This window comes from Mchenga conophoros, linkage group LG4 (assembly GCF_057382185.1).
Source record: "Mchenga conophoros isolate Kocher_MC1m ecotype Shallow Benthic linkage group LG4, M_conophoros_male_GT1.1, whole genome shotgun sequence".
NCBI lineage: Eukaryota > Metazoa > Chordata > Actinopteri > Cichliformes > Cichlidae > Mchenga > Mchenga conophoros.
Genome location: NC_140529.1, coordinates 12,527,514 through 12,542,891, shown reverse-complemented (window position 1 = coordinate 12,542,891; position 15,378 = coordinate 12,527,514). Strand labels below are relative to the sequence as shown.

At 41.4% G+C, this 15,378-nt stretch overlaps 1 protein-coding gene across 3 annotated transcripts in view; it reads right to left on the bottom strand.

Annotated features, from left to right (window-relative positions):
• Positions 1–15,378, bottom strand: part of LOC146575613 (microtubule-associated serine/threonine-protein kinase 1-like) — a 52,752-nt gene that overhangs the window by 5,913 nt on the left and 31,461 nt on the right. For all 3 annotated transcript variants that reach the window (XM_085270377.1, XM_085270378.1, XM_085270379.1), the window contains 17 exons: positions 14,710–14,919; positions 11,446–11,547; positions 9,454–9,586; positions 8,921–8,988; positions 8,463–8,539; positions 8,135–8,343; positions 5,680–5,818; positions 5,429–5,561; positions 4,482–4,647; positions 4,254–4,355; positions 1,978–2,100; positions 1,680–1,789; positions 1,413–1,573; positions 1,032–1,291; positions 703–924; positions 388–617; positions 55–177 (listed from right to left, as the gene is read on the bottom strand). In XM_085270377.1, coding sequence (XP_085126503.1) covers positions 55–177; positions 388–617; positions 703–924; positions 1,032–1,291; positions 1,413–1,573; positions 1,680–1,789; positions 1,978–2,100; positions 4,254–4,355; positions 4,482–4,647; positions 5,429–5,561; positions 5,680–5,818; positions 8,135–8,343; positions 8,463–8,539; positions 8,921–8,988; positions 9,454–9,586; positions 11,446–11,547; positions 14,710–14,919 — 2,568 coding nt within the window. The remainder of the gene's footprint in view (positions 1–54; positions 178–387; positions 618–702; positions 925–1,031; positions 1,292–1,412; positions 1,574–1,679; positions 1,790–1,977; positions 2,101–4,253; positions 4,356–4,481; positions 4,648–5,428; positions 5,562–5,679; positions 5,819–8,134; positions 8,344–8,462; positions 8,540–8,920; positions 8,989–9,453; positions 9,587–11,445; positions 11,548–14,709; positions 14,920–15,378) is intronic.

Sequence of the window (15,378 nt, the reverse complement as noted above, 5' to 3'; positions counted from 1 at the left end):
ATAGATAGATGTTTTTTAAATTGTTTTTATTTTAGATGGATAGATCTCTCCTACCTTCAGGATCAGCTCCACTACCTCTGTATGGACCAAACCGTGGACTGACTCTCCATTTACATGAGTGATGAGGTCACCAGCACTAAGTCCAGCCTCCTGAGCCGGACCTCCATCTTCCACATGCTGTGATTGGAACAAAAAAACATCACAGATTTGACTACTAAGTATATTAGCCCAGTTACCTTCAGATACTGTATGGTACTCTGCATGGGCTGTTCTGCAGAATCACATTAAAGGCGCTATGCGAATAAATAGTAATAATCACATTTGTTTCTGCATTGCTTTAAAGGGAGAAATCAAGATTTCTGCATCCTGTTTGCTTTGCTCTCTCACCCAGACCATGTGATGCACGCTGTAAACATCGCTGTCTCCCATGTAGACTCTGATAGCTCGGAGGGTGAAGCCGTACTTCTTCCCAGAGCGGTGGATGGTAATGGGAGAATGCAGGATGTTGACCATCGGGGAGTAGCCTCGGCTGGGGGATGAGTCACGAGAGGAAGGGTTGGACGAGAGGGAGCGGGGCGACATGGGGCTCGCCAGAGGGGATGCACCGTGTTGTTCCACTGAGGAGAGAAAGCACAAAAGATTCATTTCTAAACACTATTTTTTAAAATGTCTTTGTTAATGCAGTAAAAGAAATGCCTTTACCTGCTGGAATGATGACAGACAGAGCAGTGGCAGAGGCAGATTTGATAACTTTAGTTCCTGGTCTTGAGCTGCGTTTTTCTCCTTCCGAGAGCTGCTGGTGGCGAACTCTTCGCAGCACCAGGTCTGTGGTGGCCCCACAAGTCCCCTGTGGGTCTGGGAGCCCCAGAATGGTAGCACTGCTTGGCAGGGGCAGTGATGCATCAGCAGGTCTCAACAGTTTGTCTGTAATAAGGCAGAGACATGAAAGGTGATAGGAAATATATGTTTTCATGTTTTGGGGTGACAAATGAAATTGTTCAAGTCATGAGATGGTTCCTCATTTTTCTTACCGGCAGCTGCAAAGCCATTACTTTCTTTAAGGAATGCCCTCAGGTCGCCTTGAGAAGAGATGGTACTCATGGCTCCTTCCAGAGACGTTCCCCTGGCCTTCACTGGAGGTTGTCTGCCCGGGACAGGCAGCTCAGAGTCCAACTCCAGAGGGGAGGCCAATCGGTAAGAATCCATAAGAGCAGAGAAGCGCCTCCGTGCCCCAGACGGAGGGCTGGAATCACTCTCAGTGAAGGAGGACTCTGAGCAGGATAAACGCTTCCTGAAAACCAAAGACAATTATATTCTGAAATAAACTTTCAATGCCAATGAACCCAGGTAGAAGATCAAAAACAAACGGAAACACAGATAGCACTTTTTTTATTAACTGTGCTTTTACTCACATCTCCGGTGAGCCAGTCCTCCAGCTCTTATCTCGAAGGGTGACACTTCCCAGGCTTTCTCTCTTGGCTAAGCGATCCTCCCTGGGGACCTTGTGCTCCCGTAGAGTCACGCCATGGGGTTTATGCTCCAGCTGAGACAGATGCTCCATACTGCTGTATACCTTCACATCGGTGCAGCATAACAGTAAATATTTGGGTTCTTTTGATTGATTTGAATGTAGACTGATGAATAAACGCTGACAGAAAAATAAAAGTTTAGGTCCTGACCTTACTGAAGCGAGGGGAACACGACGAGAAGCGATGAATCTCCACGGGCTCGTCGTCATTGGTATCGTCTTCATCGTATGAATGCACGTGGTGATAGCGCTCTGAACGAGCTGGGGGTGAGAAGTAATGTACATTCAGTCAGCCACTGCTGACTGAATGTGCTTTATGCTAACATTTACATGGGAGAGTTAAAGACCTTGACCTGTTTCCAAGAATAAGAAATTCCTAAGGTTTAAAGGATCTGTGCTGGAATTCATTCTCTTCAATACCATTCCTTCATTCCCAAAGGGGAACTTACTGTCGAAATAACTGGTGTCTTCCTCTGACTCTAGATGAGGGATGAACTCTGCCTTCTGTCTCAGCAGGCTGTTCCAGTCCACCTCAGTGAAGAATGAGTGCTGCTTCACTTCAAAAGCACCACCTTCGGGGCAGAGCAAAGGAAAGGAGGTGGATGTAAAAAGAGAGAATGAGGGAGCGCGATGACAGACAGGTAGTAATAGCAGCCCTCAAGCATGTGGAGGCATTTCTACCCTGAATGAAGCTGACTTATTTGGGTAAACTGAACCCGTAAGCCAGCGCGCACGATGACAGTTATTGTTCTAGGTCAGCGAGCCCCAGTCAGGGTTAGGTGTACCCAAGAGGGATGTGCAGTGGTGGAAGAAGTATTCATATGCATTTCTTAGATGAAAGTACTAATACAGCACAGTAAAAAAACCCACAAAAAAACAACTGAACTACAAATAAAAGTCCTGGATAGAGACAAAAGCATATACAGTGTCTTGTTTCACTGCTGAGAAAACAGACCAGTACAGTAAGGTTTATTAGATGGTATAAAGGAAAGCTGTTAACAGGAAGTCAGCCTAAACAATGAAATCATCAGGAAACCACAATGAGACTGTGAAAACACAAAGAAGAAAACACAAAAAATCTCAGTTTGGTGGGCCAACTGGAACTGTGACTAAAAGTTTGAGTGGACCACAGAAGACTGCAAGATTTCACATCAGGCTGCGGCATTTCTATTTTAGGATTCAAATACATCAGGAATCATTCAAATTTGTGCATTTTCTCAGAAAAGTTAATCTTAATCTTTGCAGAATAATGTTGCAGCTAAAAATCAAAGGAGAACGAGATGTAAAACAAAAGTAGCTCAGAAAGTGTGCAGTGGGATAGAAGCAAACTATTCAAGCACACTGCTACAGAATTGTTCAGGGAAGGTTCCCAAGTGTATCTTCAAATGTAAATAAATATACATGCCACTTTATTAGCAACACCTTGCTAGTACTGAATTGGACTCCTTTGGCCTTCTGAACCGCCTTAATTTATTGTGACATAGATTCAACAAGGTGGTGGAAACATCCCTTGGAGATTTTTCTCCATGTTCACATGACAGCATAACACAGTTGCTGCAGATTTTTAGACTTTCTGTTCCACCACATCCAAAAAGGGCTCTGTTGGATTAAGATCTGGTGACTGAGGAAGCCATGTGGTTACACTGAACTCATTGTCAACTTCAAGAAACTAATTTGAGATGATTTGAAGTTTGTGACATGGTCTGTTATCCTGCTCGAAGCAGCCATCAGAAGATGACTGGTGAAGGGTAGACTGTGGTTATAAAGGGATGGACATGGTCAGCAGCAATAGGTAGGCTGAGGATTTTAAACAATGCTCAATTAGCACTGTTTTAAAATAGTGTCTCTAGTGGGCCAAGAAACACCATAACCAGCCTGAATTGTTGGTAAAAGGCAGGATGGGTACATGCTTTCATGCTGTTTATGCCAAATTCTGATCCCACCATCTCATTGTGCAGTAGAAATCGAGACTCATTACATCAGGCAACCTTTTTTTCAAATCTTCTATTGTCCGGTTTCCTGTTCCAGTCATCAGTTTCCTGTTATTAAGCTGACATGAGTGACACCCGGTGTGGTCTTGGCTGCTGGTGGTTCGACATGTTGTCCATTCAGATATGCTTTTCTGTATATCTTGATTGTAAAAATTTGAGTTACCTTTTCCTTCCTATCAGCTCAAAACAGTCTGGCCATTCTCCTCTGACATCAGCAAGACATTTTCACCCAGAGAACTGCTGCTCATTGGATATTTTCTCTTTTTAGAGCATTTGCTGTAAACCATAGAGATGTTCAGTTTGCTCAGTTTGAACTTAAGCAGGTTACCTTAACCATGTCTATATGCCTAAATGCACTAAGTTGCTGCCATGTGATTGGCTGATTAGATGTTTTAAGTGGGAGTTGAACAGGTGTACCAAATGAAGTGGCTGGTGAGCCTACATCATTTCCACATGTAAGCATTACACCATACACTGGACTAAAGATTGAATGAAAACTAGCAGAGAGGTCTGAGCGGAAAAATCAATTATTACCACAGCTGAGAGTAAACAAATATGGTTAGAATAGTGCAAAAATATTGGAACCATAAAATATCTGTGATGCATAAATCTGCGTCAAGTCTGATTCAAATTTAAATGAATGCACATAGAAAATAACTTCAGGTGGTGAGGAATCACTACACGATTTCATCTGAATCCTGGAGAAGCCAGAAGCTCTGCTGTAGGAGACTGACCTGTGCCCAATCGAACCAGCGGATTTGTCTGCAGAAGAGAGGAGATCAGGTGCTGGGCATCAACAGGAAGAGCCTCATCTCCTTCTGGCCACACTATGTCATCTACCAGAAACAAGCCGACAGAGAGAGAGAGAGAGATTATGGTACATGACTAACAGTTTGTTTTACTTATCAGCTGCGGTCGGTGTCCAATGATGCTATTTCTACTGAGATACTTTGATCTCTCACCTGTAATGACCTGTCCAAACAGCTCCTCTGGAGTGTCTCCAAAAAAAGGCACGCAGCCCACCAGGAACTCATACAGGATGATGCCCATCGCCCACCAGTCCACTGGCTTTCCATAACCCTGACGAAGAATAACCTCTGGGGCGATATACTCTGGAGTTCCGCACACCTTAAAGTAAAGCAGCAATCGGTCGTTTCTTAAATTTTATGACCTCCGATTTTTGTGAATTACTTGGGACCCACTCATCCTTACAGGCGTGTGCATTTTTGCTGCTAATAACATTTCTTTCACATCTAACTGAATCGTGTATTCATCATTTACAACCGTACAGTCGCTCCTACAGTCGTCACAGAGCGGGAAACACACAGCATGTGGGGAGCATGCATATTTATGCTTAGCCAAGCCATCACCTCAAAGATGCCAAGACAAGATGAAAGCCCCGGTGGGTGTTTTTTCATGTGCAGATGGGCATGCACTGAATCCTAACACATATGTGGTCGACGTGATGAATGCACGTGAAATAATGAGGCTTAAATTCAAAGCGAGTGCTGAATAAAAGCCCTGGAAATATAAGCCTTTCCTGAAAGAGAAATTATTATAACCAAGGAAAGGCTGGTCTACTGTTGTGCCAACTGTGCCATATTTGTCAGATACACCTGCCACACAATGGAAATGTAGCATTCAAAGGAAATTTGATGGTGAAACTTTGCTTGGATCATACTGTAGTCTACACTTTAATGCTGATAAAATAAAACACACACACACACACACAGTTGTCCTGATGTGTACAGTACAATTAATTTAAATTGACTCACATTCGCTCGATACTTAGTTTTAATATAGCAGAGAGTTTTATTAATTTGTAAAATTCAGATGTTTTGTCAGACTTTATTTAAACAAATTAAGATCTGAGTAAATGGCTGTGTATCTGACTTCGCTTTGGTCATACCTGTTTATCCAAAAATTCTCGAGTATCCTTCTCTATGTGTCCTTCATACAAGTTGGTGGTCAGGCTCATCAGACCCATCTTCGACAGGCCAAAGTCAGTCAGTTTGATGTGGCCCATTGAGGTAATTAGGAGGCTGAGAACAGAAAGACAAAAGTTACATTTGAGCAGTCTAAACCTTATTTATACATCTTAGCAAATAATTGGCGCTTGCTCTCTTTGCCCCTGTGTGACAGAAACTAGCTCCATCTTACTTGTCAGGTTTGAGGTCACGGTGCACAATGCCATAGTTGTGTAAGTACTCCAGCGCTAGGACTGTCTCTGCAAAGTACATGCGTGCCATTTCCACGGGCAGAGCCCCGATGTTCTTTAGCAGGGTGGCACAGTCCCCACCTGCCAACACAATTCAATATTTGATTAGTGTCCCGGGTACTCACCAGTTACAATGATTGGCTCCTGGTGGCTTTTGTGCTAGACTCCTATTTAGGCTGACAAGCACACATAGTAATGCTATATAGTTATTTAAAACTATGCTTCTTATTGTGATTGTTTGTATTGACAACATACAGGCACACAGGGAACCTACACTGGACCTCTGACCTCTTCTTCAAGGTCAAATAAGGTCAAACTTTCATAAGTTTGCTGCTGCCTTTGTATTGTATTGGGAACATTTAGGAAATGTTACAAAATATCATGTCACCTTTGACCTCTGACCTCACCGACCTACATTTCACATCTTCCTTTCTTTCAAGTTGACCCCAAAATGTGCTACATCTTTCTAAGAGCGTCTTGTTAAAGCCTTTTATCACTAATATTTAGTAATAATAATGACATTAGTTAAACAGAAGCATCAAACGAGTCTCCAATAGAGGATTATAAATAAATGAAATCCTTACTTCTTCAAAAAGCTCTCAGTGTCTATAACCCAATGAGACCTCTCAGGTCAGCAGGTGCTGATCCTTCACTTGTTCCCAGAATCAGATCTAAATCTGCTGAGAGCGCTTCAGTTACTCTGGTCCTATTATTTGGAACAAGCTGCCTGCTGACCTCAGATCAATTACTACTGTGTCTCAAAAACAGACTCAAAACCATTTCCACAGGCCTGCACATGATAACTGTGCCACTTTGGGAAGCACACTGAGTTTACATTTAAGGAAATGTGTCATGATATTCAGTTCAGTCAATATACGGTGGGATTTAGGTTATGGTGTATACAAACAGGAACATTTAGCTCACTAACCAGTTAACAGCTTAGAACAGCGGTCCCCAACCCCCGGGCCTCGGACCGGTACTGGTCCGTGAGTCGTTTGGTACCGGGCCGCGAGAGTTAAGGCTCAGGTGTGAAATGTATAGTTTTTATCGGTTTTCAGCGTTATTTTGTTATCGTTTACTCGGTTTTCCTGGGTCTTTTCACGTGTGTTATGAATAAATTTTCTTTTTTTCGGTACCAGTACTAGTTTTATTTTGTTGAATTTATCCGCGACACCTTAAAGGCCGGTCCGTGAAAATATTGTCGGGCATAAACCGGTCCGTGGCACAAAAAAGGTTGGGGACCGCTGGCTTAGAAAACATATGTGCTCCATAGCTGGATTAATGCTGATTAAGCATCCACAGTATTGTTCTTCTACTTTTCATCTTCCGTACGTTTTTTGTACGCTATCTTTTGGTCTACAGCCATCATTTTACCCTCAAAACGTAGCCATTGTTGCCCTCTTTCATTCAATGTTATTATTATTGTAATAGATGGTACGGTTCTTTCATAAATGTCACCAATGCACAGCCTCCTACATCAAACTCTTCCATAGAAGAGTAGAGTTGGCTCCCAAAATTTGTCTAAAAGTCAGAAGTACAGGCTGTCTTTACACTGTCACCACGTCCATATAATAAACTCCACAGGCATGAAAACTGAGAATTGTGTAGACTCGACATTGCTGCCGCTCACGGTGAAGGAATTCTGTCAATACAACTTGTAGTTTTGTCTTTGGAAGCATTTGTTTGAGAGTCACTTTTCTGTTCTGGTGCCACTGGCTGGAGTCACTATAGCAGCCAGGCTCACACCTGCATCCTTAAATCAGCTCTGTCTGTCACTCTGCCAAGATTAATCTTAAAAACTTCTGTTTTAACTGCTGCTGTGTCAACAGCGTTTGCTCTAAAGCTATCATTTTACCCTCAAAATGTAGCCATTGTTGTTCTCTTTCCAACAGCGTGTCTTCTGAAGCTCAGAGATGTAAACTTTTTAAACTGTGTGGATCCAAATAGAGGGATCGCATTTCAGTCATTCAGTGATTAAAAGAATATGAACTTTTAATATTACTTCAGATGCTTTCTGACTCTAAATTTTCTTTTGTAATTACTTAGCTTTTTCTAATTTATATTTTAAACATGTTCAGCTACTTTTCAACTTCTTCTTCTGTGTGAACGTCAGTTTTCAACCGTTCTACACTTTTGTTTTCACGTGACAAATTCTGCATTTTTCATCTCATTCAACATTTTTAACTTAACATTCAGCAATTATTTCATTTCAGCTCAAAACATTCAGCTAGCAGCATTCACACAGCAGTTTCTTCAGAAAATGCATTTTCTAGTTTTAAATACTATAATGTAAAATGTTGCTAAAATATTAGCTAGACAGACTGTAAACTTGTCTGAGTAAAACGACTGTCACTGATTGGGTTACTTTTTGTTTTGCACATGTAGACCTGTCCTCACCTTCTACGTACTCCATGACCATGCAGAGGTGCCGACGTGTTTCAAAGGAGCAGAACATGGAGACGACAAAGGGATTCTCTGCAAAGGTGAGAATGTCTCTTTCTACGAAGGCCTGCTGGATTTGGTTCCTCAGTATCAGGTTCTGCTTGTTAATCTTCTTCATGGCAAATCGCTGCCGTGTCTCCAGATGCCGCACCAGGTAAACAGCGCTGGTTCACATGCAGACACAGCCAGAGAGGCATGCAGTTTGACCATTTTATTTTCACTGGCTCTGTGTGCTTGTAAAGGGAAAAAAAGCACATATGTGAGGGAGAAAAGCTCTGCTCACCCATATGCTCCGTTACTTATCAGCTTGATGGTCTGGAAGTCTGCTTCTCCTGGTGGTTTCATTGCTCTCATCTTACCCTGTGGATCAAAGATCACAATGCAAAGATTAAATATCATCCAGTGGGAGGATAGAAAGCACGTTCTATATCATTTTTGTCACCTGTTAAATTAGTCTTTGCATTTATATTGTCTGCACAGATAAGCAGAACCTGCTCCAGGCATTTCCTATGTCCTCCTTCCTGTTTTTTATTATAGTTTTTTGTCTGCTTATCCTAATTTGGAGGCCATGTGATTCAAGGAAGGGGTGGATCTGGGTTCAACAGCCTCAGTGCAAATGAGCTAATTGAATGGACACAAGCCTGTTTGCCAAGTCATCAGCAGATGAAAACATTTTCAACAACCTTTCAGCCACGTTCAGCCAGCAGAAACGACCAGACTGGGGAACATTTTGGATCTCACCTCTGTGGAGTCATCTGTTTCAGGTGTCACTGGTCCCTCGCTGTCATAACTTTCCAAGTAAACCATATCTGATGACAAACACATGTTTGATCAAAAAAATCTGGTAGTCATTTTATTTTCTAATAAGGAGACTGTTTTGCTTTCCTTTATTTATGTCATATAAAAGGGCTCTTATTGAGCTTATAATAAACATGCCAGTAGTTATGCAAGCTCAGATTACACACTGGTATATGTGAGACTCCAGAAGTGCCACACATCTGTTATTTAAACCTTCTGTTTATGAGAAAGAGCCAATACCAAGAAAGCTGGCTTAATGCAGTGGTTCCCAAACTGTGGGACAGGCCTCACTGGAGACAAGCTAAAATGTCTTGTATCAGGCATCATATGATATGAGTGGCTACAGCAAGGCCCAGCATGATATAAATAAGAATAATTTGGAATTGTGATAAAACTAAGGATAAAACTATAAATTCATAAATGTCCATAATAGGCCCTGTTTAAACCTGTTAATTGTTTAAAGTTCCTCTACCCACCTTCAATCGGGTCTCGAGTAAGCCCCAGCTGGCCAATGATGTAACGAGGGATATCTGTTTTCATCAGATGACCCTCTTTGGCGTGGTCCTCAGCTGCCTCCAGCAGATGGTAAAACTCCTCGGGGTTAAACTCCTGCAGAGAACAACAATAAAACCTGAGTAGCTGATGTCATCAGGTATAAAGTTTTGGAGCTCATCCAATAATTATTCAATCAGCTACATTAAATTAGAGTGATTTGTGGTGATTTAATTTTCCTTTGAGTTATCCTGGCATTTGGTTGTGAATTTAATAAAATATCCAAGTCATTTCATGAATGACTGCCTCTGGATCAGCCCAGGATTTGTTTTTGTAGTCTGTGCTGCTACTGAGGAACTGATGGTGGTGGTCAGAACGGGGCAGGGAAAAGAAGCATCAGCTCGTCTTCCTTGCAAAAGTTAATACCACGTGTCACATTTGAGAATCTGCTGTGCATAAACAGAGAAGATCAATATGATGCCAATTCACAACAAACAGTAGTTTCAAAGTGCTTTAGGTTGTGTAGTGGCCATTAGGTGTGACTTGTAGGTGGTGGGGGTAGGGGAGGGGGTGTGAAGGAAAAGAAAAGCAGGGGCGCCTCCAGAATTTTTTATTATAGAGGGCGCCATATGGGGGCCGGTAAAAATATTTTTGTGGCACACTAAAAACAGAATTTCCACTTTTATTAAGCTGTTGTCAAATATAGGTTACTTGAAAAATCTGGCAAATAAGAGTGAAAGAAAAAAATTCGAAGCCTAGTTAATTTCATGGCATTGAAGCCGATGTCACTGAAAATAGGTTCATATGAAAACCAGATAAGATTTTGAAATTCACATTAATCTGTTTTAATTAATTCATTGACTGGAAGTTCTAATCATCGCTTTAATGATTCTCAGCTGAGAATCTTTAAAGAAAAGACAAAAAAGAAGAGCTGACAAACAAGAAATGCGGCAAAACTATGGGAGAAAAAAGAGAAAGAAAAAGTTCATGACAAGCTGTAGTGGCATAGAAATGCATTGTGAGTAAAAAAGAGGGAGTTTAGTGCTCTGTAGCGTAAGCCTGTAGCAAAACCACTAATATCACCTAATCTTGCTTTAACTACAAGTCTTATCAAAAAGTTATGAGTCTTAAAAGCAGAGAGGATGTGTTTGTCTCCTGAACTTAAACTGGGAGCTGGTTCCTGAGGAGAGGTGCCTTACAGCGGAAGAATCTGCCTCCCATTCCACAAAGCACACACGCTCTAAAATATGATCACTCGGGACTTTGCATGTGAAGAGAAGGATTTTAAATTCGGCTTATTTTTACAGTTATGATTTCAGATAAACTAGTTTGACGTAAAGAATAATTTAATTTTCAATTAGGCGTGCTCGCCAGGAGAGACTGGAACAAGCCCAGTGAATCAATTCTCCACGTCACCGTCTGAGCTGTCTCTCACAATCAAGAACCACGTCAGCTTGGCATGACTCATGCAGGGATGCACAACTGATATCCTGTTACGAAACACCAAGTCACAGCAGGCTCCATAGACAAAAACCATATCACACACACACACACACACACACACACAGACATCCTTCAACTTTAAACGACAACGTGGTCACGGTATGTTTGAGGCAGGCTGGAAGGCAGCCGAGCAGCAGGGGGCTACTGCCTGGTATTAGCCGTACTCTGGGAAGGCAAATTTAATCTAAATGCAAATGTCTCCGCCATCCAGACAGACTGGACCAAGTCTTAGACTGGTTTGCTTGTTTTCATTTCACATTCCTGCTGTGTATAAAATCAGACTGTTAAAATGCTCATAAGGGGCTACAAATATGTTTTTGCGCTGATGATTGCTTTTTAAAAATAAAGCAATTTGCCTCGAGTCACAGGAGCTGTGAGAAGTTCTGTGATGAATCATGGGGCTGGAGGAGGATTGTGATCATCGCAGCAGTCGATGGGTGGGTAAATACTGATAAGTGTGAGTGTGATCCTACCAGACACTCCAAAAGCCTTGCAGGTCTGGCGATGATGATCAGAAGCTTTTTCACCAACTCCGTGACAAAGATTACCTCGGAGCTCTCCGAGCGCTCAAATGCCTGACGTACAGACACACAGAGAGGCAGAAAGACAGATATGCATCAGCATTTTTAACATTTGCAAAAAGTGACATCTGACAACAATAAAACATGCACACAAGACAGAGAAAATCTGTCAGTCAAAAGACAGACGGAGGCACGAAGGTACATAATCAAAAAGCTGATCCAATCAAACCTAATCCAGGCAACCCAGGGTAATCACAGCAATCTAATCAAGCTGTAAAGATGGGCTCTATGAAATTCGCAGATACCTGTTATCTTCTCTGGCAAATCACATGCACAATTAGCCTCCAATTTGGCTCTCGCCAAAGGCTTTGTGTGTTTGAATCTAATTAAAAAGACCTGAGGTGAATCACTTAATCACAAATCTTGCAAAGCTTCGCATATCCCCATCACCTGTACCTGATCTGCTCATGATCTGTTTTATTGATGTTTACTCACAAAGCGTATCTACAAATTAATCTTTATGCAGTTCATCTGCTTCACCTTTCTCTCCTGCTCACTATTTGAATACTTTTGTTGAAAAAAAGGCATTCTATGGAAAAAGAAACTGTTTAATACAAATATAAATGAAAAAAGTCTAATTTTTATATTTTTATTTAATTTCATAGAAATGGCTGTTTTCAGGCTTGCATTCTTTCTAATGAACAGCAGGGGGCGACTAATCTGGCTGCAGAAAGGAAGTCCACTAGCATAGAAATATACGAGGAAAGGAACTTGCAGCTCATTTGATTTAATGACCTCAGTAAACATCATCCTGTAGAGTTCGTGGTTTTGGTCCCTAGTTTCGAGTCATATTAAGCACAGCATGTAGTTTCTTTTGTAAATTTGAGACCTCTTTAATGTCTAGAAGAACAATAAAGCAGGCTTTGCTTTAGTGCAGATGTACCTTATGTCTTATGTCCCATATCAGAGCGCATTCTCTTGATTTACAGTCATATATGACCTGCACACTTTCCATATGGCAACAGTGAAACTGCTCTGCTTGAGGATTTAAAATACAGACTGTTCAAACACTTGGGTGACATCACAGTGCCTCTTTTATGAGGAGTCTCCACTATGTTCAGCACTCAGTCTGTTACTTGGTGTGGCATGTTATTTGGTACATCACACTGGGTTTGGCAACCATTTTAGCTGGAAACAGCTGCCTGTTGTGGCTAAGAATCAGGTTGATGAAGGCCAAATAAGAGAAACTTAAAGGAGCTCAGTTGTGAGCCACACAATTCATGGATATATTCGAAGAAGTGGATACGGCACCACCGCTCAGCCTTTCTCCAAAATGTTCCCATTGGTCACTCTTTGATATTGCTCTTTACAAAAGCTCACCCAGGTGTTTGATGATTGCGACAGGAATGATGGATCCGACCACACAGTTCACATGTTTTACACTTTACATTCGTAAATCTTACTGGGGTGTGATGCTAATCAGTAATCTTGCTAATCTGTTTCCTCTAGGAAAAAAACACATGGAAGCTGCATGTTTGCTTGTAATTGATAGGGTGATAGCCGTATATGCAGTGATGGGAATAACGGCGTTTTTTTCAGTATCGAGTAATCCAGCTGATTACTATTCCTATCGTTACAACGCCGTTACAGTTACTATTTTTCAACAAACAGACGGTTGAAGCTGTGTTCAGCTTACTGCATCTTATATCAGTTGCATGGAAGTAACTGTGAGTAATCTGGACGCTACAGCTTTAAGCAGCTGCGCGCGCTCCCGCAGACGGTAATCACGATCACTGTCTAGCACAACACCTGGAGCTAAGGGGGCAAAACAATCGCATGAGCGCTGCTGTTTGACCGAGGAAGAATAAAGTAGTCGTGGTAAGCCAATCACATGACCACTTCAAGATGACAAAGTAACAAGGAGTGATACACCTGCTGCTGTCAGACCTGCAGGTATCAGGCTGTGATTTTCTCCTTTATAGTGGACAGGAATTATTTTTTTGGAGTGGCACAAATAAATTGTGTGGCATCTTATTGAATGCAGAACAGCTGATTGTTCTGTAAATAGTTTGAAATGGTTATTTAAAAAATCAAGGTAAAAGGTAAATGGCTGCAAATAACTTGTTGTTTGCAAAACTTGTGCATATGATTTTAAAATTGACAATTTATATTTGCATTTAAAGTTGTGAAATGTGATTCATTAAACATGTTTGTGGTTGTTACAGTAAAAATATACTTTTTCTACTGATTTTATGTTTTTTGTCTGATTTTAGATCAGTTGTGTTACTACAGTATGTCAAAATGAAAACATAACTGTAAATTCAGACACGCGAGGTTGTGCTGAAAAGGATGATACCAAACAAGGCAAAGTAAATAGTTTTTAAAGGTAAAATGTGGAGGGAAAATCAAAAGTAGTTAAAAATGGGCAATTATACCCTGGACCCCAGAGGTTTTTTTAAGTAATGCAATAGTTACTTTTCAAGTAATTAATTACTTTTAGAATATTGTAACTCAGTTACTAACTCAATTACTTTTTCGATGAAGTAACTAGTAACTATAATTAATTACTTTTTCAAAGTAACTTGCCCAATACTGCATATATGCAAGCATCATCTTCAGTTCTAAGCAGTCTAGATTCAGTTTACCATACAGTACATCTCTAAGTCTCTGTCCCCCCCTTGATTTCTCTATGATGTTCACCATTACTGACCACTCTCAGAGAACAGCACTGGTATTTTTTTCCTCTATAAAGTCATTTTAAATGTACCGTCATCCACACGATCCCAAAAAAGCTACTGGCTGTCACCTTTGAATCTGTTCCTATTTATGACAAAGCCACTGTACTAAGAATACAACACATGCTTTATATAATAGATAAAAGATGCTAAAATTCAGTGGAGCTGGGGTAAACTGTGCCTTAAACCTTTTCCAGTGAAGAGGAGCAGTTAAGTTGTCCCATTGAGTAAAGAAAATGGGCCTTAGTAAATACTTTCTTGATGAATTTGTGGTCTTAATCTCCAACTTCAAGTCTTATTAAATCCAGCATGATGTTCATTTTGTAAATTATGGTCCTATTTAGTAGGAAATGATTTAGTGTGTGGCTACAATGTGACTGGCAAGTTGCTACTTATGAGTGCGCAGCGTTCCTCGGTTTCTCGGTCAAACCCAGGGACGTCCAGTTTCAAAAAAACAAGATGGCGATTGCCAAAAACTCACATCATGAAGCAGCTTTTCCAGATTCTCCTGTAGCTCGAAGAAGTACACAGAGGTGATGAGGCCTTCGCGAGCTTTGGCCAGGCAGTCTCTGGCCAGCTCTGCTATCTGATGGTGGATGAAGCTGAGGACTCCATCGGCCAGCGGAAGAACACTTTCAGGCAAGTAAGCCTGGATGAACTCAGCCAGCCTCCCCTCCATCTGAGCCGTGGCCTGGTGGGGGACAAGGTGGCGTAAGAAGACAGCAGAGGAGATTAGGTTTAGGAAAAGATTTATTTTTTTAGCTTGGCCGGATTTATGCGAGAGAAAGTTCAGGAAGCCGTTTCATTTGCGATTCAGACAGCGTGGCTCTGCTGATTTAGTCAGACTTCAGCACAATGTCTTTTTCTTTTTTTCATTTCACTTGTGTGAGAACAAGCCCAAAGAGCTTTTACCGCAGATGAACTCTAAACTATAATGCTCAATTTCCTATGGTTTGATTTTTATCACTGTCAAAGCTTTCAGCTTCTTTCCTTCTGATACCGACCTCACCGACCGGCTTTATTTCAGTGTTCATAACTGGAGCAGTATTTTTACATGCACTGAATAAACGTAATATTCACACTGACGGGGTGAATGGAGCTTGGCACGTTCTCATAATCTTGTTTGCTATGGTTTAGCAGCCCACATGGT